This window comes from Nannospalax galili, unplaced genomic scaffold, assembly GCF_000622305.1.
Source record: "Nannospalax galili isolate Female #2095 unplaced genomic scaffold, S.galili_v1.0 scaffold191, whole genome shotgun sequence".
Lineage (NCBI taxonomy): Eukaryota > Metazoa > Chordata > Mammalia > Rodentia > Spalacidae > Nannospalax > Nannospalax galili.
This window is the reverse complement of record NW_008331484.1, coordinates 6358-28444: the sequence shown is the minus strand read 5'-3', so window position 1 is coordinate 28444 and position 22087 is coordinate 6358. Positions and strand designations below refer to the sequence as shown.

Sequence of the window (22087 nt, the reverse complement as noted above, 5' to 3'; positions counted from 1 at the left end):
CTTTAGGTTGGGCATGGTGGCACACGCCTTTAATCCCAGCACTTGGGAGACAGAGGCAGGTAGATCTCTATGAGATGGAGGCCAGCATGGTCTACATAGTGAGTTCCAGACCAGCTGGGGCTACAAGGAGACCCTGTCTCTAAACAGACAAACAAACAAATAATTAAATAAATATTCGCGTTAGACTGTTCACAGTCAAGAATTCTGATGTTGATCCTCAACACGTCTGACATTCTAGTAGGGAATTGATCTATAAAAAGTTTTGAGTGAAAGATCCTTAGGAGACAGCCTAGAGGTTGACACTGCTACCAAATTGGACTTTTTCACCTGACCACCCTGTCTCCCTTTCTTCCTAGCTATTTATTGGTAACCCTGTCATGGGAGGAATTAATCTGGGCTCAGAAAGGCAAATTCATAGTTGAACTTCTTTTTGCAGAATATTGATTTTAGACCAGTTTTACTGAAATAAAAATACTTTAGTTATGTCCTTCCCCTGGACTACTGATAATATCAACTCGTATCTAAAAAGGAAATAAATTTTGACCTGAATTGTTCTTGTGAACTCATGGCATTTCCTTGTATTTATTGGGTCCCGTGTGCTTGTGAATGATCTTTGTCAGCATTCCTCAAGCTGTGTTCAGAGGACTGAGTTGTGGAAAAGTAAGTAATTATCACCACGTGAGAGCAGAGTTTGGGAGCTGCTGACCGAGGTAATAATTTGTTGATGAACTTTGTTAGGGGTAGACATTAAGCTCAATGGTCTGTGAGTTTATTTGGTGTCTTCCATCATTTTCAAAATCAAAACTGGATTTCTTTACCTTCTCTTTGAAACCTCAGAGTTTCATATCTTTATGTATGTGTTTCAGTTCATTCAGCATTTTAGAAAATAATTCATCTTAGCTGATGACTTCAATGCGTTTAAACTAGTTAGATATATTACTACTTTGGGGACTTTAAGCCATTTTTATGTTTTACCTTTGCAATATGAGGATGAATTAGGAATGGCTTGTCCCAGAGTTTAAAGTTGAGTCAGTAATTTGAAGTTAGATATGTCACATCAGTATAATGAAGTATTTTCTAATAATTTTGGAGGTTCACACAGAGATGATACTATGTCTGATAGTGATATAGAAATTATTTGCATATATTGAATAGGATGTTAGAGAAGACTTTTGACTATAATTATGGATGCTTCCTGTTTCATACATAGGGTAGTTCTTGGGTACTGTCAAAATCTTAGACACAAGATGCAGTGGCACATATCTGTGATCTCAGTGCTCTGAAGACAAAATGAGAGGCAGAGGTAGGAGACTCGCTGGGAAGCCCAGAGGTCAGCTGTTCTAGACTGTGCAGTGCAGCAGCCAGAGCAGCAGATCCCACCTCAGCCAGGAGTGACTCCAGAGAGTTGTCCTTTGACCTGCAAACATGCATGCGCATGTGCATGTGATCACACACACACACACACACACACACAAACACACAAACACACACACACACAAGTATATGAAAAATCTTGGACGCGAAAGACTTTTGTTATGGTACAATTATTACCCAAGAAAATTGTGTATAATCTCAAGGTCTAAAAAGAAAATTAAAATTGCTGATTTGATTCAAAGGGGGTGGCAGTTGGGAAATGGATCTATTTATTAGTTATTATCGATTTATTAGTTATTATGTTGCTATTCTGCAGTTCAGGGTGTAAGATGATTGTTACCACTGCCTTCTTAACCAATAACACTATTCTATGTGGTTTCTTTTTGATTATCAAAGAAGAGAAATAAAATTTTGACTAAAAACCTGTTTGTTGAGATCTAAATTTTGCAGGAATTTGAGTTCAAATGTAATAAATCTTGCCCTAAAGGTATGTTTAAACAATGCTTATGGGAATTTTACTAGAACAAAGAACTGCATTCAGTATTTACTTTTTCAGAACAAGTAGCGATTCTTTGAAAATAGCTCACTTTCCCATAGTAATGAATAAGTTACCTAAAGTAATGGCATTAGCAGGATTATATTTTATTGTCAAAACAAAGTGCTGCCAGGAGTTATAGCTGGTATTCAGGACCAGACTTGGGTGAGCTCCTTGGTGGTGTTAGCATTTGAAGACTATCACGGGGACTAGTTTTATAATGCTCAATGCACATTTAGTGCTTAACAATGTGAAATAAACAAAGAACCCCTAAAACATGACTGCCTTTGAGTAAAAGTGCCTGAGGAGTAATGGTGAAGTAGCTGTCATGTGGTCTAGGCAGACTGAGAACTACTGGACGTTGAGGATGACAGTATAGACCATTATAGTCTGCGCCAGGCTTTGTCATTTTTGCTTCCCTGCTCCAGAGCAATGATTGGATCATATTGTGAACCTGTGTTCAGGTGCCTGTCTTTCCTAGTGGACTGCAAACTTTGTATATATATATATATTTTTTTTTAAAATTTATTATTTTCATTTTGTGTATGAGTGTATTACCTGTATGTATGTGAGTGCACTCACGTCGTGCAATGCCTCAGAGGTCAGAAGAGGGCTTCGGATTCCCCTGGAACTGGAGTTAAGGACGATTTGTAGCTGCCATGTGGGTGCTGGGAATCGAACCCGGGTCCTCTACAAGAGCAGTCAGTGCTCTCAACCACTGAGCCATCTCTCCAGCCCTACTGCAAACTTTTAAAGGCAGTCATGACTATCTCTGACTCACCATTGCATGCACTTGATCTGGACCGCTGATACACCCACAGATTGAGGATCACAAAGCTCTGGGTGCACCTTTGTATCATGGCAGTCCCTCTTCCCCACATCCCAGCTGTGTGGTCTTCGTAACCAAGACTCTGGATGCAACAAATGCTTTTTGAATGAATAATAAACAGCACACTCTTTTTCTATGCACAAAGAGACCTTTCTGAAAGAGGGACCTGTCTAACAGACAGTGGTACCTTGCTGTGCATGTGGCAAGTGTGGCATGCAGGCATTATTTGATGACTCTTGTAATATTCCTGTTATGCCTGTCTTCCCATCTGTGAAATTCTTCTTCGCCGTGTGCTCATTCTAAGTAGCAGCAGTTAGGCTGTCATCTTCTCCCTTCCTCCCTCCTTCCCTCTCCTCCTTTACTTCACTCCTCCTCCCTCCTCCCCTGTCTTCCTCCCCCTCCTCCTCCTCTATTCCTCCCCATAGTTAAATGCATTCCTCACCCCCAGCCCAGACATTATCTTAGACCTCCACCCTAATTTCTGGCCTGGATTGGTCTTTTCTGTCCAGGTAAACCTCTCTTATAGGGCTTCAAAAAAAATCTTTCCAAAAATATTTTTAAGTTTTTAATTTTTTTAGAAGAACCATTTCATTACAGCTTTAACATACTCAATAACAGCTTCCATAGCAAAGATACATCTTTTTCAAAAGTGGCTATAAAATTTTTAGGTTCACTGTTGAATTAATACAGTTATACAATATTGAATTCAGTATAAGCCCTGTAAGACATTGTTTCTTACAGAAAGACTCATTGTTTTTGCTAATAACACTGAGATGTTGGTGCATGCATCTCTCATCTGTATGTATCTGATTATTACTAGTCATCATTGGTTGCACTCGTATCCTTGGCACCTGTGTATGTCTATAAAGTCATCGGGTAGATTTCAGTGGTAACATTTATCACCTCTACTAATTAACATGGCATAAATTTTTGTCCTTCCTCTTCAAATATAATTCATTTTATTAAATTTGATTTTTGTGTGTGTGTGTATATCACACAGAACATCCCAAACCATCTTATTCAACTATACACTCACTTCCCAGATGGCACCCTCCCATAGCCTCCCTCCTCCCACTAGAGCCCTTATAAGTACTCTGTCATCCCTACTACTGTCTCCTGTGTTATCAGCACCCCCAGCTGTTCCCCACTGCTTGTCCATCTGGTGAATCTAGTCAGCCAATCAAGAGGTCTTTGTTTTAGGAGGGTCAGCTGTTCCTCATCTAGCAGCAATCAGTTGTCAATATTCCTTTAGATAAGATTGGGGTCTGCTGTTCATTTTCCCAGTTCTATGCTGGGTTACTATCTGGGAGTCCCTTGGGCCATCCTGGCCAACAACTCAAAAGAAGGTATCTCCTATCAGGCATTATTGCTTGTTATGTAGCCTTTAGCTATACATATGGACTCTTAAAAAATTATATCAGCCCCTTTAATCTTTGGTTATACTTTCCTTTTGGGATGTTTAAGGCCTTACAGTTGGCCCAGATAAACCAATTTATTTTTACTCATAAGGTTGTTTGAGGATCAGTGGGGTCACATGGGCTTGGGAGGAGCCCCTGGTTCCTTTCTTTTACCAGTTCCACCTATGTGAAGATAAGTCAAAGGTCCTACTCAACCATGGATGGCTTTACTTGGAAGCATGGAGGAAATGATTCCTCTGTGTTGACCCTCCTCTTTGTAGACTGGACACTGGTTCAAGTCCATCTTGTGGGGTCTCCTCAGCCTCCTTGATCAAGAGAACAGGTGACTCACCACAATTACAGGACATTTTGAGAGATGCTCATAGTCCCCTGGAACTTAGTCGACCTAGGAGGGCAAAGAGCAAAAACTGTCCTTTATGTCCCTCTGACCAAATTGTTATAGGCCTTAAAGTATGTCTGTTAAACATCCAAGAAGGTTAGTTCTACCAGTCTGGTACTTTTAATTACTGTGTGCCATGTAGATAAATCTTGGGCAAAGACCAATTGTTCTCAGATAAACCTTGCCTGGACATATATTTCTTGATCTGGTATGTATAATTTGTCAGTTGGACTAATATAGTTCCCTCTGGTTTTTAAAACTAGCTAGGCATTATTTATCTCTCGCATTGTCTCACCCCTCCATCATGGTTTTCCCACTTAAGGTGCCCCCATTTCCCCCCTTTCTCCCTTAATAATACCCTTCTCCTACGGTCCTACCTCTCTTGAGCTCTTTCTTTCCCTTTATCCCCTAGGTTCCTTGTATACCCTTCCCTCCCCCTTCCCCTAAACTAACCTAATTTTTATCCATATCTCCCGTATTAAGGCCTGTTTCCTACTGTTTTCTCTTTCAGGTTCTTTCTTTTCCTTTACCTCCCTGTTTCCTTTCCATTATCCTGGTTCCTGTAGTTATGTCTGGATACATACTCACTTATCAGGGTTTGGTCCTAGGATCCACATATGATGGAGAACGTATATTGATTTTTTTCCCAAGTCTGTGTTACTTCACTTAGTATAACAGTTTCTAGTTCCATCCATTTACCTGAAAATTTCATGATTTTATCTTTCCTTACTGCTGAGTAAAACTCCATTGTATAAATGGACCACATTTTCATTATCTGCTTGTCAATCCAAAAATATTTTTAAAATAATAATTTAAAATATAGAATTTTAAAATACTTTTTCCTTCATGAACCCCTTTTTACTATGAGGGAGAGATACATGTCATCCCTCTGCTGACACCTTCTCTGAGCACACAGTCTCACCTCAGCAAAATGAAGTGAAATTGCATCGATGTATGTATATGAATGTAATTGATTTCACTTATGTTCATTTAGAAAAGGCTTTTCTTTTCTGTGGTGCCTATTTGGACCCACAGCTCATACATTGGGGGTCTAGCTCAGGGGCATATACCTATTTATGAGCAGTCAGTTCTTTTTGATGATTCAGAGAAGAGGCTATATAAATTCATTTATCCAGCAAAAACCTGGTCCCTAACATGCATTCTAAAGTAGATGCATAAAGCTGCCATCTGACCCGACAATTGCAGACTTTCTCATCTTACACTCAGGACTATATTAGCTTCTCTGGATCTTTAGTAAAAGTTGATTAAAGATATTTTCTCCAGTGTAGATGTAGAAGACATCCCCGCTTCATCGGACCCATCCAACCATCCCCTTTTGCTTCTGGAAGCTTTTGCCTTTCACTTCTGTTTGCCATTTGATCATACCTCATACTGCAAGCCCTGTGTTGGAGGAAAATGACTTTCTCAATTAAATGGTAGCGACTATTCTGTATTCTTTAAAAAAAAAAATCCACTGAATACTGCATGTTTTTCTGCTTTGGAAAAAATGACAAAAACTATAGTAGTTTTAACTGTCATTTAAAAAATGAACATACCCCAAACCTGTCTGAATTCATTGGTTTTGCAGAACCAGACTGAAAGTAGACCATGTGCCAAATTATGGCAGAACAGATTCTTCTTTAGGACTTTTATAATACATTGTGTTTTTTTTTTTTTCTTTTTTTTCCTGTCTTTGTATCTCAGTACTGGCAATGATTTCTGAGGCATCAAGCTTTTCCCACCTTTGTGTAAAGTTAATCAAAGTCACTCCCTTAGTCTTGAGCTATTTTCCTTTTTTATGTTGGACCAGATCCTTCTCATGCCTACCTTACATAGACCCTTACACAGAGATGGATTTTACTGGAGTGGAATGTGTATTGTCAAGAATACCTTTGTAGATACCAATAGCCAGGTTCTTTTATAAAAACTTTCAAAAAGAATGAGTGAATGAATGAATAAATGCAGAGATTTGGTTTTGGGGATAGGCATTACTCTCTCTATGTATATGTGCATATGATGTGTCTGGGAGTGGCGTGCATGTTATGGCACACATGTGGAGATTAGAGGACAACTTTGTGGAACGGGTTCTGGGGATAGAAATGAGGTCATCAAATTTACATTATCAGGCATCAAGCACCTATTATAACGGAGTTATCATGCCGGCCCCTTAGTTTTGTCTTTATTTTTTTTTAATGTGTGAGAGTGTATTGCTTGAGTGTATGTAAGTGTACCCGTGTTGTGCAGTGCTGGTGGAGGTCAGAAGAGGGCATCAGATCCCCTGGAATTGGCGTTATGGGTGTTTGTTAGCCACCATGTAGGTGCTAGGATTTGAACTCAGGTCCTCTGCAAGACAGCCAGTGCTCTTAACCACTGAGCCATCTCTCCAGCCCTGTTTTTCACTTTAAAATTGTATGTGGGAGTAGGATAATTGTTACGGAGAAGATGGGGATATTGCTTGAGTACAATGCCCTTCCTGTTGCAAAATGCTAACATTTAAATTATAGGTTAGTTTCCAAAGTACTCTCTTATCTATTGAATTTGATCTTTACAGCAATCCTAGGATGTGGAAGGGAAGGTCATTATACAAAGAACCATCATTCCTAAAGAAGTCAGAGCTGATCAAGTTTGCTCCTATCTCATGGCTGAAAACATAAACTTGAGACTGAAAACATGGTCTCCTGATAAGTGCTGTGCTTCCCTGGCAGATCAGGGAATTGCAACTTGGCTGTTGTGGTCTTGGGTCAGTCTGAGAAATTCACATTCTTTTGTCACACATCTCAGGAGACTGATTGTGATGCAGGTGTGCCCTGAAATATACTTAAAAACCCTTACTCTACACCAAATTGTACCCTGCTGTCCTAGTTTGTTTCTTCATTGCTGTGACAAAATACTCTGACCAATACCAACTTGGGGAGGAAAGGGTTTATTCAGCTTACATCTCCCAGGTCACAGTTCATCAGGGAGCCCAAGGTAGGAACTCAGGGCAGGAACCTGGAAGCAGGAGCTGGAGCACAGGCCATGGAGGAAAGCTGCTTACTGGCTTGCTCCTCTAGCCCCTACTCAGCCTGATTTCTTATACAACATAGGGCCACCTGCCCAGGGGTGGCACCACCCACAGTGGGCTGGGCCCTCCCACAGCACTCAACAATCAAGAAGGTGCCCCATGGACATGGCCACAGGCCAGTCCAATGAAGGCAATTCCCCAATTAAGGCTCCCTGAACCCCAGGTGTGTCAAGTTGATGCGAAAGCTATCCAGCACACCTGCCTTTCAACTTCTTTATAATTAGTTGTAATATACTGATAATACCAATTTTAAGATGGGTTGTTTAACTTGAAAGGACTGCAATGATAGGGTTTTATTATCATTATTTAATGTTCAAAAAGAAAAGGGAAATATAAGTTAAAAAATTAACAAAAATGGTTTCCTGACATTTTGTGAGACCCCTTGCTATTCTATTTTCTTGATGGACTTCTAAGCAATGACCTAGCAGAAAAGTAATAAAAGATGTCTGTCTATGCTCAGATAGCTGAAGTTGAAAATAGTGAGTCCACTAAACACCATCAGAAGGCGATGGACCGTGTTCCTGTCCCCCATTACAGCACAGTTTAGAGGGCCATGTGGACTGTGCCAGAGAAACCTAGTGTCTTAAATAGGGGTGTCCAACTGGTGGAAGGAATGCCATGTGCCCCTGATGCTGGCTGGAGGACTCTGGCATATGTTATCAACTATCTCAAAGTTAGCAAAAGGAAAACGTGTGAGACAGATGTTTCAGCAACAGTGAAAGTGAAAAGAACGCTGTAGAACAAACCTGATTGAATGGTGTCAGGCCTACTGTGGAAAACAACTGAACAAGATCTAAACAAGTATAATGCCTTTGGAAGAGTTCTTATGGTATATGTCAGGAAAGGTATTAAAACTAGTTATTTTAAAAGGACCATAAACTTCCTAGTCCTTTAAAAATATTTATTTACTTATGAGTGCATGATATGTGTGGGGGGGAGGGGCGCATATGCCATGGAGTGTGTGGCAGTCAGAGGACAACTTGGTGTAGTCTGCTCTCTCCTTCTACCTTTATGAGGGTTCTGTGGATTGAACTCTGGTTACCAGGCTTATGTGGCAAATGCCTTTACCTGCTAAGCCAACTCATTGGCCCTAAACTTCCTAATTCTAAGCCAAGCCCAGTGAGCCACTGGGAAGCAGTAGGGTAGCAGTAGGGTGTTTGTTGAACCCTGCAAAAGGACATGAATGCTGACAAGCTGTGACAGGTCTGTTAGTATAGGAAGTAGAAGACGTCTTCGTTCCCCAGTGGTTCAGGGCTTTTGCCTTTTTTACATTAGCAGATTATCAGGTTGACTGGTCTTCACGGAGAGAACTGGCTCATTAAGGAAATCAACATACATATGCCTAGTGCCAAACTTATAGTGATAGGTAGAAAAAAATTAGAATATTTGGTGGCCACCTAGGTGTCTTTGGGCATCTGTGGATTTGGTAGCAGTAGAGTGGGTAGAACTGGAGTGGCAATCAAGGCTTTAGTGTGGGCTGGGACTGAACTTTAACTTGGTCAGCGTTCATCTGAGCAGTGCTCCAAAGCAGTTAGGGTATGGTGGTCATGTGAGCCAGTTGGCAGAGCCAGTCAGATCCATGAGGGAATAACCAAAGTCAAAGTCAAGGCAACATGCAAAAGGAACCACACTCGAGCCTTTGATTCTAGAAATAACTCTTACAGTGGTTCTAATTCCAGAGAAGTACTTGGTGATCAGGCAGTGACTATAATGAGGTTTTGGTGGATGCTAAATCTTTTGGCTGGAAAATGTTGGTAATTCAGTTGGGGATGGTTGGTTAATATAGAATGGTGGGAATTCAGATTTTCTAAACTGAATTTAGTATAAATATATTGTTTTATATATATGTGTACTGTGAATTTTCCAAAATTGGTTTTTCAGTATAAGGTATGTTCAGCAGTATTTCTGACATTTTTCTTTAGAAACAAGGAAGAGTTAAAGGAGTTTTACAAATCTTGTGACCTAGAGTTGAAGGATTGAGTAGTTAAAAGCAAACTACTGCTCGCCTTATTGATAATGGAAAACACTGCAGTTGATTTCCAAAGGGTTCTCTTGTCACGTTTTTATCCCTGGATTTGTCAAGAGAATTCTTTGCATGTCAAAGGTGAAAATCATAGATGAGAATTATGTTCTTTTCTCTTTGTTTTGAGCTTCACCATGTAGATTTTCTTCCTTAGGGGAAATTAAGGGGGGAAGGGGGTGGCTATCTGTGGGACAGGGAGTAAACAGTGGAGAGGGGACAGAATGGAAGCTAAAATTTCTCTGATGTCTGTTGCTTTCTAGCTTGGGTCTTGAACCTATAAATGTTTTATATAATTGAATAAAAAAGTAAAAAGAGAAGCAAATCTCTGTATATGCAGAAAACAGCATAAACAAATTGATATAACTGTGTATCACAGAAAACTTGAAATATTTAGACTTGACATCCCTTGTGGAATAGAGCCCAAGGCAAAATGAAAATGATTACAAAGAATTCTTAAAACTTTATTCAGTAATCTTATCATTAATTTATATATCATTAATTATAAATGAGTAATTAAGTTAGTCCAGCTAGGAGCTAAGTTTCTGTGTAAGAATAAGTCTTAAGTATAAACTTGAAAGAGTAATAATCTAATCATCTTTCATTTGAATAGGAGCTGTTTGTCTGAATACATGATTTTTATTATTAGATATGCCCACTGAAAATAAAAGAGGAAACTGAGAGGCAATGAAGCTCAGTAGAATTTAGTGCCCGTGTACCAGACTGTGGTCTTCAAATGGCATTTCTCACTACTAGGCATTAGGACTCCGTGAAGAAATGGCTCATCCCAGCTCTGGAATGTGAAGCATATAGAATGGCCTTGGGGCATCTTGAAGCTGAAAATCATCAAAGAGAGAACTGGAATCATGTCAGGATCATTCAGAAGCCAACCCGAAGGGGCAGGACCAAGATGGGAGAGTCTGAGCATGAAAGGATTGAAATGTATAAAAATACTTAAGTTTAGTATAGTACTTTAAAATATAACACAACAAAAATGGAAGCCAAATTCATCTGTCACTTCTAAAGATGTGAAGTAATAAGTCCTTATTCTGAAGATGGATTAAGAAAAAAAGGAAACCTGGCATCCATCTCCACTTCCCTTATGGCCTATACTTCAGGGCAAGTTCTTCATAGGAATCAGAGCTAATAAGTAGAAAGGGATGCTACAAAAAAATATTTGAAGACATGATTTTACAACATCTGATGAAACAATGGAGGTAACAGCAATGAATGGATGCTACAGTGGAGCTTTTACAGTGGTGAAAATGGAGCTTTTTAATAGAAGATCAGGCTGACAACACTTGAACCCATAGGACAGTGTCCACATCACTGAAAGTGGGCCCATCAAACATGCTGCTCCACAGTGATCTGATACTAAAGAAACAGTGCTACCTTCTTCCCCACACCCACCCTGTCTCCCAACAAGGTTGAACCAAAATGTCATAAACATCCATGTCTAATTACAGTGGTCTCCCCTTATCATGAGGATATATTCTAAGACCTCCCCAATGGATGCTTGAATTCTGTGGAGTTACCAAATCTTTCATTTATTCTTGTCTTTCCTCTCTCTATATATGATAGTTTAATTTGTAAATTAAAGATAGTGATTATATTTAAAATTAATAATGCACCAGAGCAATTACAATAGACTAATATAATATAATATAATATAATATAATATAATAAATATGTGGTTGCATCTGCTGCTCAAGGTGGCTTATTTTGCACTCATTCTTCTGGCCTGAAGGTTTCTTTTCTTTTTTGTGGTGCTGGAGATCAAACCCAGGCCTCATGCATAGTAGACAAGCGTTCTATCACTGAGCTACCTCTGGCTCTAATTTTTTTTTCTTTCTTCACACTTTTAGAATTAGAAGATTCATTCTTACTGTTGATTTTAGCAACCTCTGAATATGTTTTTTTCACTCTTTCACCTAAAGGATGTGTTTATGACTTCTCTTTGGCACATATATCTGAGCATATACGACATACACAGCTTCCCCGCTCTTGCACTTTGGGGACCCTATTAAGTGAAATAAGAGTCCTTGGAACGTGAACACTGAGATCCCAGGACAGCCAATCAGGTAAACAATATGAGTTCTGGCTGATGGACTGGGTAGGTAGCACATTACATTTTTACCTCAGGTGGGACTAAGCAGACCAGGGGAGAATTTTATCATACTATTCAGAGTGGCATGCAGTTTAAAACTTAAGAATTATTTACATCTGCATTTTCCATTTAATATTCTCAAACTTTGTTAGCTGTGGGCAACTAAAACCACAGAATCTGCTCCTGATAACAGGGATCCTTCTGTACCAGTTTATAAGAAAAACAGAGGACAGAGGAATATGTTTAACACCATAGGGTTTAAATGAGCCCATCCCTCAATGTAGACGTTCCATAAAATGATTGAGTCAGTCACTTCAGCACCCGGATGTTATACATGAAGTAGAGAAGGAGAAGTGGTACAAGTTCAAGAGTGAAGAGCCGAACGCAGGTGTGAACCTTGTTTGGAACCTAATTCATACAACCTATCCATAAGCTATCTTTCTTTCTAAAACTTTTCTAATTCTAGAAAAGTGGAATGTAGTCTGCTTGTTATTAAGGACTCTTGATAATTTGATTGAGTCTCCAACAGCACTGAGGACCTTATGTATTAGAAGTACCTATCAATGAATTTAAATGATATCTGTGATGTTCTTTTTTATTTTTTTTAAATTTTATTATGTGTATGAATGTATTGCCTGCATTTGTGTAAGTGCACCCATGTTGTGCAATGCCCACGGAGGTAAGAAGACAGGGTCAGATCCCCTGAAACTGAAGTTACAGACAGGTGTTAACCGTAATGTGAGTGCTGGGAATCGAACCCGGGTCATCTGCAAGAGCAGTCAGTGCTCTTAACCACTGAGCCATCTCTCCAGCCCCATGATGTTCTTTAAAAATCAGTCCATCAATAGGCTCAAGACACATTTTATACATGTATGAAACCATCAAGGAATAAATAAAAGATAGAAAAAGAAACCATTCTGTCAGACATAAACAGGTATGTATAAGGAAATTGATAAAATCAGAATGACCAAATGAAATAATCGTTAACATTTCATGATGAGTTCATGAAATTCTTTACACGGTTTTCTCTACTTTGTTGTATATGAAAAATAAACTTGGTTAAAAATAATCAAATTTTGCTGTCTGAGAGGCAGAATTCCGGCAAAAGGCCTGGGTTAAGCTACGAGTTGTTTGGCTAAGTGACTCTGCTCTCCTCCCTGTTTTTCTCTTCTCTTCTCTTATATCCTCTGTGTTTCTTCAAAAATCATCCCCTGAGCCATATTTGCACCAGGCACTGTTCTGGCACTACCACCCTTGCAAAGAATAGATACTGTTATTCTTGTTTCTTGCCCGCTGTGTTAGGTTTCCATCACCATTTCAAATGTACTTGAGATAATAGTCATTGTCTATTTGAGACTGTGATGGCATTGTACACGTGGCCAGAGTATGTGTCCAAGGAGTTTTCTTTGCCTCTGGTGGCTGAGGTCCCGTCTCTCTTCAGGGGCAGCCCTCAGTGGCCCACCTAACTTCCCCTAGGTTCTGCTTCCTGAGGGTTCCACCACTTCCCAGCAGTGCACAGGCTGGAGCCCAAGCTCTTTACACACAGGCCTTTTGGCCATGTTCATTCCAAACCCACCTGCCTGCCCCAAATCTGAGCTCTTATGCATTATTTTATGCTGATTTCCAGGAACATAAAGATTTTATAGTTTTAAGTTTTTACTTTTGATTTTATTGTGGGTAAATCTTGAATAGTAAGGACAAATCACGTAGAATGGCATCTGCATTTCTTCTATGAGACTCATAGAGGCATCATGCCTGTGGCAGTTACAAGACCTCATCAGAGGCAAGTGGAGATAAAGGTAAAGTATGTAGCAGCTTCCTTCTCATTCATAAAAGACTAGAACCCTGCAATTTATAGCTTTGAAGTACCCCCTCCACAATATAACATTTATTTGTGCTTGCTCTTCAGCAACATTTTAATTTTTTACTAGAAATAAGGCCTGAGGGAAAATGGATGATTCAGTTTCTTGTGTGTTTTTGAAACATTTTTCAGACCATTGTAATCATTAAAAAAACCCTTAAAAATGTAAAAACAAATATACCAAGCCCTGAACTTCCCCTATACTGTGATTTGCTTTACTTCTTGGCAAATTTATTATTGCTATTATTTTCTTTTTTGTAAAACCTGGGGGTGCCTGTGGGCATGTGCAGACTTTGCTGTCATCTGTCCTGTGTCATGCTCTGGATGTCAGGAGTAGCAGTCATCCATCAGGGAAGAGGAGCCAGCTGCCTCACTGAGTTCTTGCTGCTGCAGGGCACGTAGGATTTGTACCTTCTGCTCTGCAGGATTTACTGAGATGTGCAAAGCACTGCAGTGCAGTACGGCTGGGCTCACAGCATGATTTATGTCTCAGATGTCCGACTGGGTTTTAGGAAGTTGGACTCATGTTTCTAACTTTGTTGTTTCCTTCAAGAATCAAAGTTCTAAATATAGTCAGGATGAATGAGAAAATTTTACTCACATTCAGGGACCAGTGAGAACATTGTAAATAGAACAATAAATATCACTACTATTTCTTTAATCTTACAGTGTATGCCAGGTACTGTGCTAAGCCCTATACATAATCAGATTTCACCATCAGTAATTCTGTTTCATAGCTGAGTTGACTCAAGCACAGAGAGGTTATGTGACTTTCCCAGGGTTTCACAGTTAGGAAGAGGCAGAGCTGGGTCATAGAACCATTTCATCAGACCCCAGAGCCATTGCTTTCCAGCCACGGTGCAGTCTCAGTGCCAACAGAAGACGATGAATGCTCAGTGCTCCACCCCTGCCCTGGTTTGGCTCTGGACAGCTTCCAGAGCACCTTCAAAACTTTTGTTCTGTGCCAGGGCATCTTTTCTTTACTTTTATAGCTATCTGGAGGCAAGCAGAAAGAGGTGAAGAAACCAGCAGAATGCACAGGGCAACTCCGCAGAGCTGACATTAGAACACTTGAGTATAGGCTGACTGCTGTCTAGAGGGAAAACCACTTGGCCTGGCTTCCTTGCAAGACAGTTAAAGGTCATCAGAATGGACATTCATTTGACCTGTCACAAAGAAAATAGGTCAGACATGAAATATAAACAAATGAGCAAGACATGCCATTTGATTATAAACAGCAAAATAAAATCCATCTTACTCAATAAGACTATGTCTGTTCTTTACCAATGTGCTAGAAAAGCACAGAGCCTATTTACTCTGAAATCCGAGACATCTTCAGGCACAATCCACTATTCATATGACATAATTTCTTCAAAAGAATGATACTTTGATAAATATGGTTTCTAGCATCAGTCACATATAGAAACATTGGAAAGTACGACATAGTATTTTACTTTTATTATTTTTAGGCAGATAAGAACTATATTTGAAAATACATATGCCCAAACACCTCTAAAAGTAATTCACAATTGGCAATTATTTGGGATACTTTTCTCTAGTTTGGGAAAAGGAGTTTTAAAATGCATATTTGATAAGCTTACTACTTTTACTAGTAAAGAGGGGAACATTTTGTCAGCTTACATAAGTGGAGTATGTTTTACTACTTACGCAGTAGTTGAGGATGACTCAAACTGATTTTCTCTGAGTAACATCAGAAATGAAAATAAAAATCATGTCTACTCCAGAGGATAGTGCACTTGAGTTAGCCCTGGGTACGAATGGCCTATGAGTCACTCACTGGTCTGCATCTTCCTCAGCTCCTTCGTTCCCTGACTTGTGGGTTAGACCTCAAAGATGCTTCTCTGAGGCGTCTCCCTGGCTGCTTTTCTCCTGCATTACTCAGCCACACCTGGTGGTGGTAGCTAGCTCCTGGTAGGAAAAGAAGACCAAGGAATGGATCTGTGAAAACAAGAGTGATTAATTCATGGGAGACCTTTTGAAGGGAAGAAAATAGATTTGAAATTTTGGCAGTATTCACTGTTTTGATGAAAAAACAAGAGATCATGATATAATTTCAATGGGATTTTTAAGGACTTGTGATGCTTCACTTCATGGATCATTAACTCAAATCATGTGTTTAGTTACCAGTGAGAAGTTGGGTAGCTAAGCAATAGGAATGATGTTTAAGATCTAGTTCTATAGTTTGTGACCTTGAACAATTCATTTAACACTTTGACCTTAGGTTCTTTTATTTTAATTGCTTATTTATGTGTACTTGTGTCTGTGTGGATATATACCATGTGTGTGCAGGTGCCTGTGGAGGCCAGAGAGGGTGTTGAATCCCTGGAGCTAGAGTTATAGGTGGTGGTGAGCTGCCTGATGTACTTGTACATAACTGAACTTGGGTTCTCTGGAAGAGCAGCAACTGCTCTTAACCACTAAGTCCTGTCTCCAGTCCTGGTCCTTAGATTCTAACGTAAGGCGTGTTTATACTTTGTTTCAGTGGTTACATCCCACTTCATCAAAATGGTATGACTGTAAATTCTTGTGGGCTATATGAATAAGACAGGATGGGTGGAACATGGGTTTGGGTTGTGGAGGGGCATCAGGGAATAGCAGTGGCTACACACTCAAATACATTATCTGCCTGACCTGTGGAGACAAATGGGGGAACATACTTGGCATAGTGGAGGTCTAAATGCCCGTTTTATGTAAAACTCCATATTTTCAACATTGGCAAGTCATTCATTTTTATCAAGTCACGTTGCTGGCTCATAGACCTTCTGCCTTCGATTTCTGGCACATCTTCCACACTTTTTTCTTTTCTTTTTTTTTTTTTTTTTTTTTTTTTTTGAGACAGTGTCTTCCTGTAGCCCCAGATGGTCTGGAACTCAATATGTAGATCAGGTTGGCCTCCATCTCACAGAGATCTACCTGTCTTTGCCTCCTGAGTGTGTGCCACCATGCCTAGCAGCCCCACACTTTTGAGATAAGGGTCAGAATTTGGGATTCTGGTCAACTTGAATTTAAGCCTTAGGGCATTTTGTTTGTGAACATGTAAGCATGTGCATTTATATTCAACTTCTCAGAATTTAAATTTTCTACAGAAATGAGAATGGTAGTGTTATTTTCATATGATTTCCAAAAGACTGCAGGCAGTATGGTGTTTAATAAGTACTAGGCACCTTCTAAGTGTTGATTCCACCATCTTTATAATGCAGGTACACTTGCTAGAATTTTTTCATTTTTGTTTTGATGACCAGTTGCTTATAATTTAGAAAAGAATGCCTATCTTTTTTCATAGATTCTGAAAAATTTTAAATTTGGATTTCAATTATTTAAAATGAGACAGAATATTTTCCTTTTGCCAGTGGATATGGGTGGCAGTAAAATTAAAGACATATATTATAGGACACTGTCTCAAGGTAGAGCCCCTAAAACAGCAAAACCCACCTTGACAATGACATGGCACAGGATAGGTTTTTTTCTTCAGGAAAAGTTTAGTGACTGGTGGCCCGGCAGTGACTGGAAAGAAATACATGTTTATACCAAATTCTTTAAAACTACCAGAACTAGAAAGGATTACCTCATTGCTGGCTATGGTCATTGTACCGTGTTTTAGAGACAAATTCCCACCAGAGTGATTAACTGTGGGATTAAAGACTTCTGTGAAGTGGCCTGTTGAGTTCATTCATTCTCTTATTCCACAAGTATCTTTCAAGGGCTATTATATGACCGGCACCACCAGACAAGATGGTATCAGTATGTTCCATCTGACGGAACCTGATCTTCACGAATGCACATTTACCCAACAAGCAGCTTGAATGTAAATAATAGCAGTATTGCCAATTACTCTGCTTTCCTTAAAGGATCACTCGGAGTTCCACAAAGTGGCCAGTCTCTCTATTATGTATGAAATAAGATTTATCTCCTGACCACTAGAATCTGTACCCACCTTTGAAGAGACACATTTAGGCCATAGCACCTGTTCACATTTTGTCCCCAGGGTCCAAGGATGGATCTTGGAGCCCTTCCTTACCCTATGTAAGCCCGTGTTAGAGTGATGTAATTTTTTAATTTAAAATTTTCCTTTTGATTGATTTATCTTTATGTGTTTGAGTGTTTTGCCTGCACATATGTAAGTGTACCACATATATGTACAATTCCCACAAGGCCAGAAGAGGGCGTTGGATCCCCTGGAACTGGAGTTAAGGACTATAGTTTGTATCCGTCTGGGTGCTGGGAACCAAACCTGGGTGCCCTCGAAGAGCATCCAGCACTCTTAACTGCTGAGCCCTATCTTTCCAGCCCTAAAATAATGTTCTTGATTTAGGTAGAGGCCTGCCATGGTTGTCAAGTTCACTCTCCACCTGAAGATGCTGTCAGGTAGAGTAGAAACAGCAATGACTTCGGACTCGGAAGACCTGTTTCTGATCCTAGCAGTCTCTTGACCTATCTGAACCTTGCTTAAGAAACGACATTATTTCCCTTACAGCATTGTTGTAGGGGAGAGGGGTCCATGATTCCTGGCTTGTGAGAGCATTGGGGAATTGTAGAAACTGGGCCCCGTCATTGGCCTTATGATAATGAAGGCTTGATTGCTCTTAAACAGAAGGGGCTGCCCTTCCCTCAGCCTCCTGCCACACCTTATTTCTCAGGCCTTGGCTCTCTTCTTTTGTGTCTTATCAGTGGTAAACCCAAGTCCCCCCCCCCTTTTTTTTTTTTTTTCTGTTTTCCAGTTTCTTTGTCAGCAAACATTCTTATTTTACAGAGCCAAAATATATTTTCAAGAGGTTACGTGTTTCCCCTTAAACTGAAGCTAAGAAATACCTGATAGAGTCATTAGTTTTCAGAATGTGGTAGTATATCTCTAAAGAGTTACCTGGGAAGCTGAAGGTGGGAGCCAAGGGAAAGGAGGTTCCTGGTTTTCCTGAGTAGGCTGGGCATGCAGTCTTAGGCCCTTTGAGAGCATGAGAGGAACAGAAGGCAGGTGCTAGAATTACTTGTTGCTAATTTTGGGACAGAAAGGGAGAATGTTTGACTTGAAGAATAACTGGGATTGACTAGGGAAAATGAAACTATTAATGCCAATTTTATTTTATTTTAAAACCATATAACTTTAAAAATCTGAAGCAGGACTGGGAGTGGTTGTACCTTTAATCCCAGAGGCAGACAGATATCTGTGAGATAGAGGCCAGCCTGGTCCACAAAGTAAGCTCCAGGCCAGCTGGGACTACAGGGAGACCCTGTCTCAAGAACCACACCCCTTCCCACATGGAAAAAAATTTGAAGCAGATCAGTAGCTGATTGGGATGGGAGGAGAGTGTGGGAGAAGTAGCAGAGATGAACTAATGAGATGCATGTATTGCCTTAGTGGCCTCACTGGTTCACATTGTAAAATTGTGTCAGGTTGCCTACTTTAAATGAGTGCAGTTTATTGTATGTCAAGTATGCCTCACTAAACTGGGTAAAAATTTTATACCCTTCAATATCCTGAAGGAAAGAAATACATGTTTGCAGAAAATAATATTCTAGAAAGATAAAGCAAAACAGTCCAAGCTATTTTGTGGGGTTTTTTCATTTCCTCCACAAATTCCTTTTTGGGCCATGTAATTAGAGATCTCACAGTACTTGAACATAGTCTGAACTGTTTATAAGGAAAGTCGTGACTCCTTTGGGGCAGTAGTTGTGGTTTTAGGAAATTGTGAGCTTGCGTTGCTTCTGTATATTAAACACAAGCCTCTCCTACCCCTCTGTGGATCCTATTCCTTAACTGGATTTTTTGAGAACTCCTAAGCAGTTTGAGTTCTGACCAGAACTGAGGATGCCCCAAAATTTGTTACTTAAAGGCCACAGAGTGGAAGCCCATTTGAGAAACATCTTGCTGACCCAGCTCAGGCAGAGCCTCTCTGCTTGGGAGCAACACACGTTGTCCTTTCTTGTAACCACAATGGGTGCTGCTCCTAGCTTCTTTTTGGCTTTCAAGGATCTGAGGTAACTCAAAACACGGTTGTCAGAACTACAGTCAGTATTCTAATGTTTATTTTCACTCATCTTGTATTCCTATTTTACAGTTTTCTGACTGTTGTTATTTCTTTGAATAGCAATGGAAATCCCCCCAAATCCTTTTTGTAGTGAGTCAGAAAATGAAACCTGTGATCTAGTCTATGGACTCCCCTTTAGTCAAGAGACACTTGTACTAGAACAGTCAAAAGTATACAAAGTTTGGCCAGGCGTGGTGGCACATGCCTTTAATCCCAGCACTTGGGAGGCAGAGACAAGCTGATCTCTGTGAGTTCAAGGCCAGCCTGGTCTACATAGTGAGTTCCAGGAGAGCTGGGGCTACAGGGAGACCTTGTCTCAAAAAGACCAAAAAAAAAAAAAAAAAAAAAGCATATGAAGTTTGAAAATACAATATGGTTCGTCATGCTTAATCATGAACCTTAATTTCTCCCTGACTATAGGGATTAATTCTTTAGATCCCAAATTTTGAGTAGAAGTGAATTTCTTTTTTGTTGTTGTTTACTTGCTAGTTTGTTTGTTTGTTTGAGACGGGGTCTCCCTGTAGCCCCAGCAGGCCTCTCACTCACTATGTAAATCAGGCTGGCCTCCATCTCACAGAGATCCACCTGCCTCTGCCTCCTGAGTACACCACCAGGCCCAGCTAGAAGTGAATTTCTTATGAGAATCATACCTTATATGAAAAAGTAAAATAAAAGAAAGAAATCTATGAACAGTAATTATTATCAGTAGCTCAAGTAAAAAACATACATTCTATATACATACACACACGTACACACATTTTCTAGTCTTGCAAATAGATAATCATATCTTTCTTCCTTCTTTTCTTTCTTTATTTAAACATTGGAATCCTTACTACCATCGAAGCTATTATAGGGAAAAAGTTATAAAGCACCGTATTATAGAAATTAATATAGTCATTATGGATACCAATATGGAAGTTCCACAAACAAACAAACAAAACCAAAGCTAGAATTACATGATTCAGCAGTCCACAGCTGGGATATGAAATCAGTGTGCTGTAAACTCCTAAGTTTACTACACCATTCTTCAGAATAGCCAAGGATGGAACTGCCCTTGGTGTCTATCACAGATGAATGTGAAGTACTATTCAGCCTCAGAAAAGAAGGGAATCCTGCCATTTGTAACAAGATGGATAAACCTGGAAGACACTGTGTTAAGAGAAGAAAGCCAGGCACTGAAACACAAATACCCCATGACCTCATGTATATGTGGAATATGAATTCATAGAAGCCAAAGTAGAATGCTGGTTACTTGGGGCCAGGAGCAGGACAGGGTTGGGAAGATACTGGTCAAAGGGCACAAAATTTCAGCTAGACAAGAGGACACAGCATGGTGACTATAGCTAACAATGTAACAGTGTCTTAAAACTGCTGGGAGTAGATTTTAAATGTTCACACTACAAAAATGTAAACATGTGAGCTGATGATTTGTTAATGAGCTTGATTTAATGTATCAGAATATATTTTCCTAGTAAGTATACATAATTATTTTTATTAATAATAATATAAATAATACCACAATATCTTAAAATAGGAAGAAGGAAAAAAATAAAGTAACACTAATGGCTTTTTCCGTCTCAAGACTGACTTCCAGAAAAGATTATGGTAACTCAGCCTGGTTGAATTTTTTCACTTAGCTTTGTTATTCTCATTACTTTATAATAATTCAAGATTCTGATAAGAAGATTTAAAAAATAATTTATTGAGAATTTCTTACATACATATAATGTGTTTTGATCAAATCCATGCCCACTCCCTCACCTCCAACTCCTCCCATATCTCCCCATCACTTTTTTTCTGATAACTTCATGTACTCTTTCTTCTTCTTTGACTTATTTATTTATTTTTATGGGATTTTGGCTACTCTAAATTCCCCCCTCTGAAGAGGTAACCCTAAAATCTTTCAAGAATGAGATAAAAGTTCCCAAATATTTTAGACATTTTTGGCCATTGGAACAGAGTATATTGCTAAGAGGACATTGTCACTTTTAGCCAAGAAGCTGGATACTTTTCTCTGGGGTCTTTTTACCCTAAGGGCCTAGCCAATTCCTAACTCCAGTTCTTATCACAGCAGCCTCTGAAGTGGTTACCCAACTTGTGGGCTCAGCTGAAGTCATGATGATTGTAGTTATTTCACACAGAAGAGACTGCTGTACAGCATCATCTTATTAAAAGGACCTGGAATTTAAAAGCCCAGATCCACATATTAGAGAGAACGACTGTAGTTTGTTTTTCTGAGTCTGTGTTACTTCACTTAGTATAACAGTTTCTAGATCCATCCATTTACCTGCAAACTTACTGCTGAGTAGAACTCCATTGTGTGACTGTACCATATTTTCGTTAACCACTCATCAGTTGAGGGTCACTTAAGTTGCTTCCATCTCTTACCTATTGTGAAAAAAAGCAGCAACAAACATGGTTGTACAAGTGTCTCTACAATAGGATGAGTCCTTTAG

General features: G+C 39.6%; 1 protein-coding gene across 1 annotated transcript in view; it reads left to right on the top strand.

The window, feature by feature from the left end:
• LOC103726267 (death domain-containing protein CRADD) overlaps positions 1-11206 on the top strand; it is a 113525-nt gene extending 102319 nt beyond the window's left edge. The window contains exon 3 of the mRNA XM_029558988.1: positions 10376-11206. Within this exon, the coding sequence (XP_029414848.1) occupies positions 10376-10392 (17 nt within the window). The 3' untranslated portion in view covers positions 10393-11206. The remainder of the gene's footprint in view (positions 1-10375) is intronic.
• The last annotated feature ends 10881 nt before the right edge of the window (positions 11207-22087 follow it).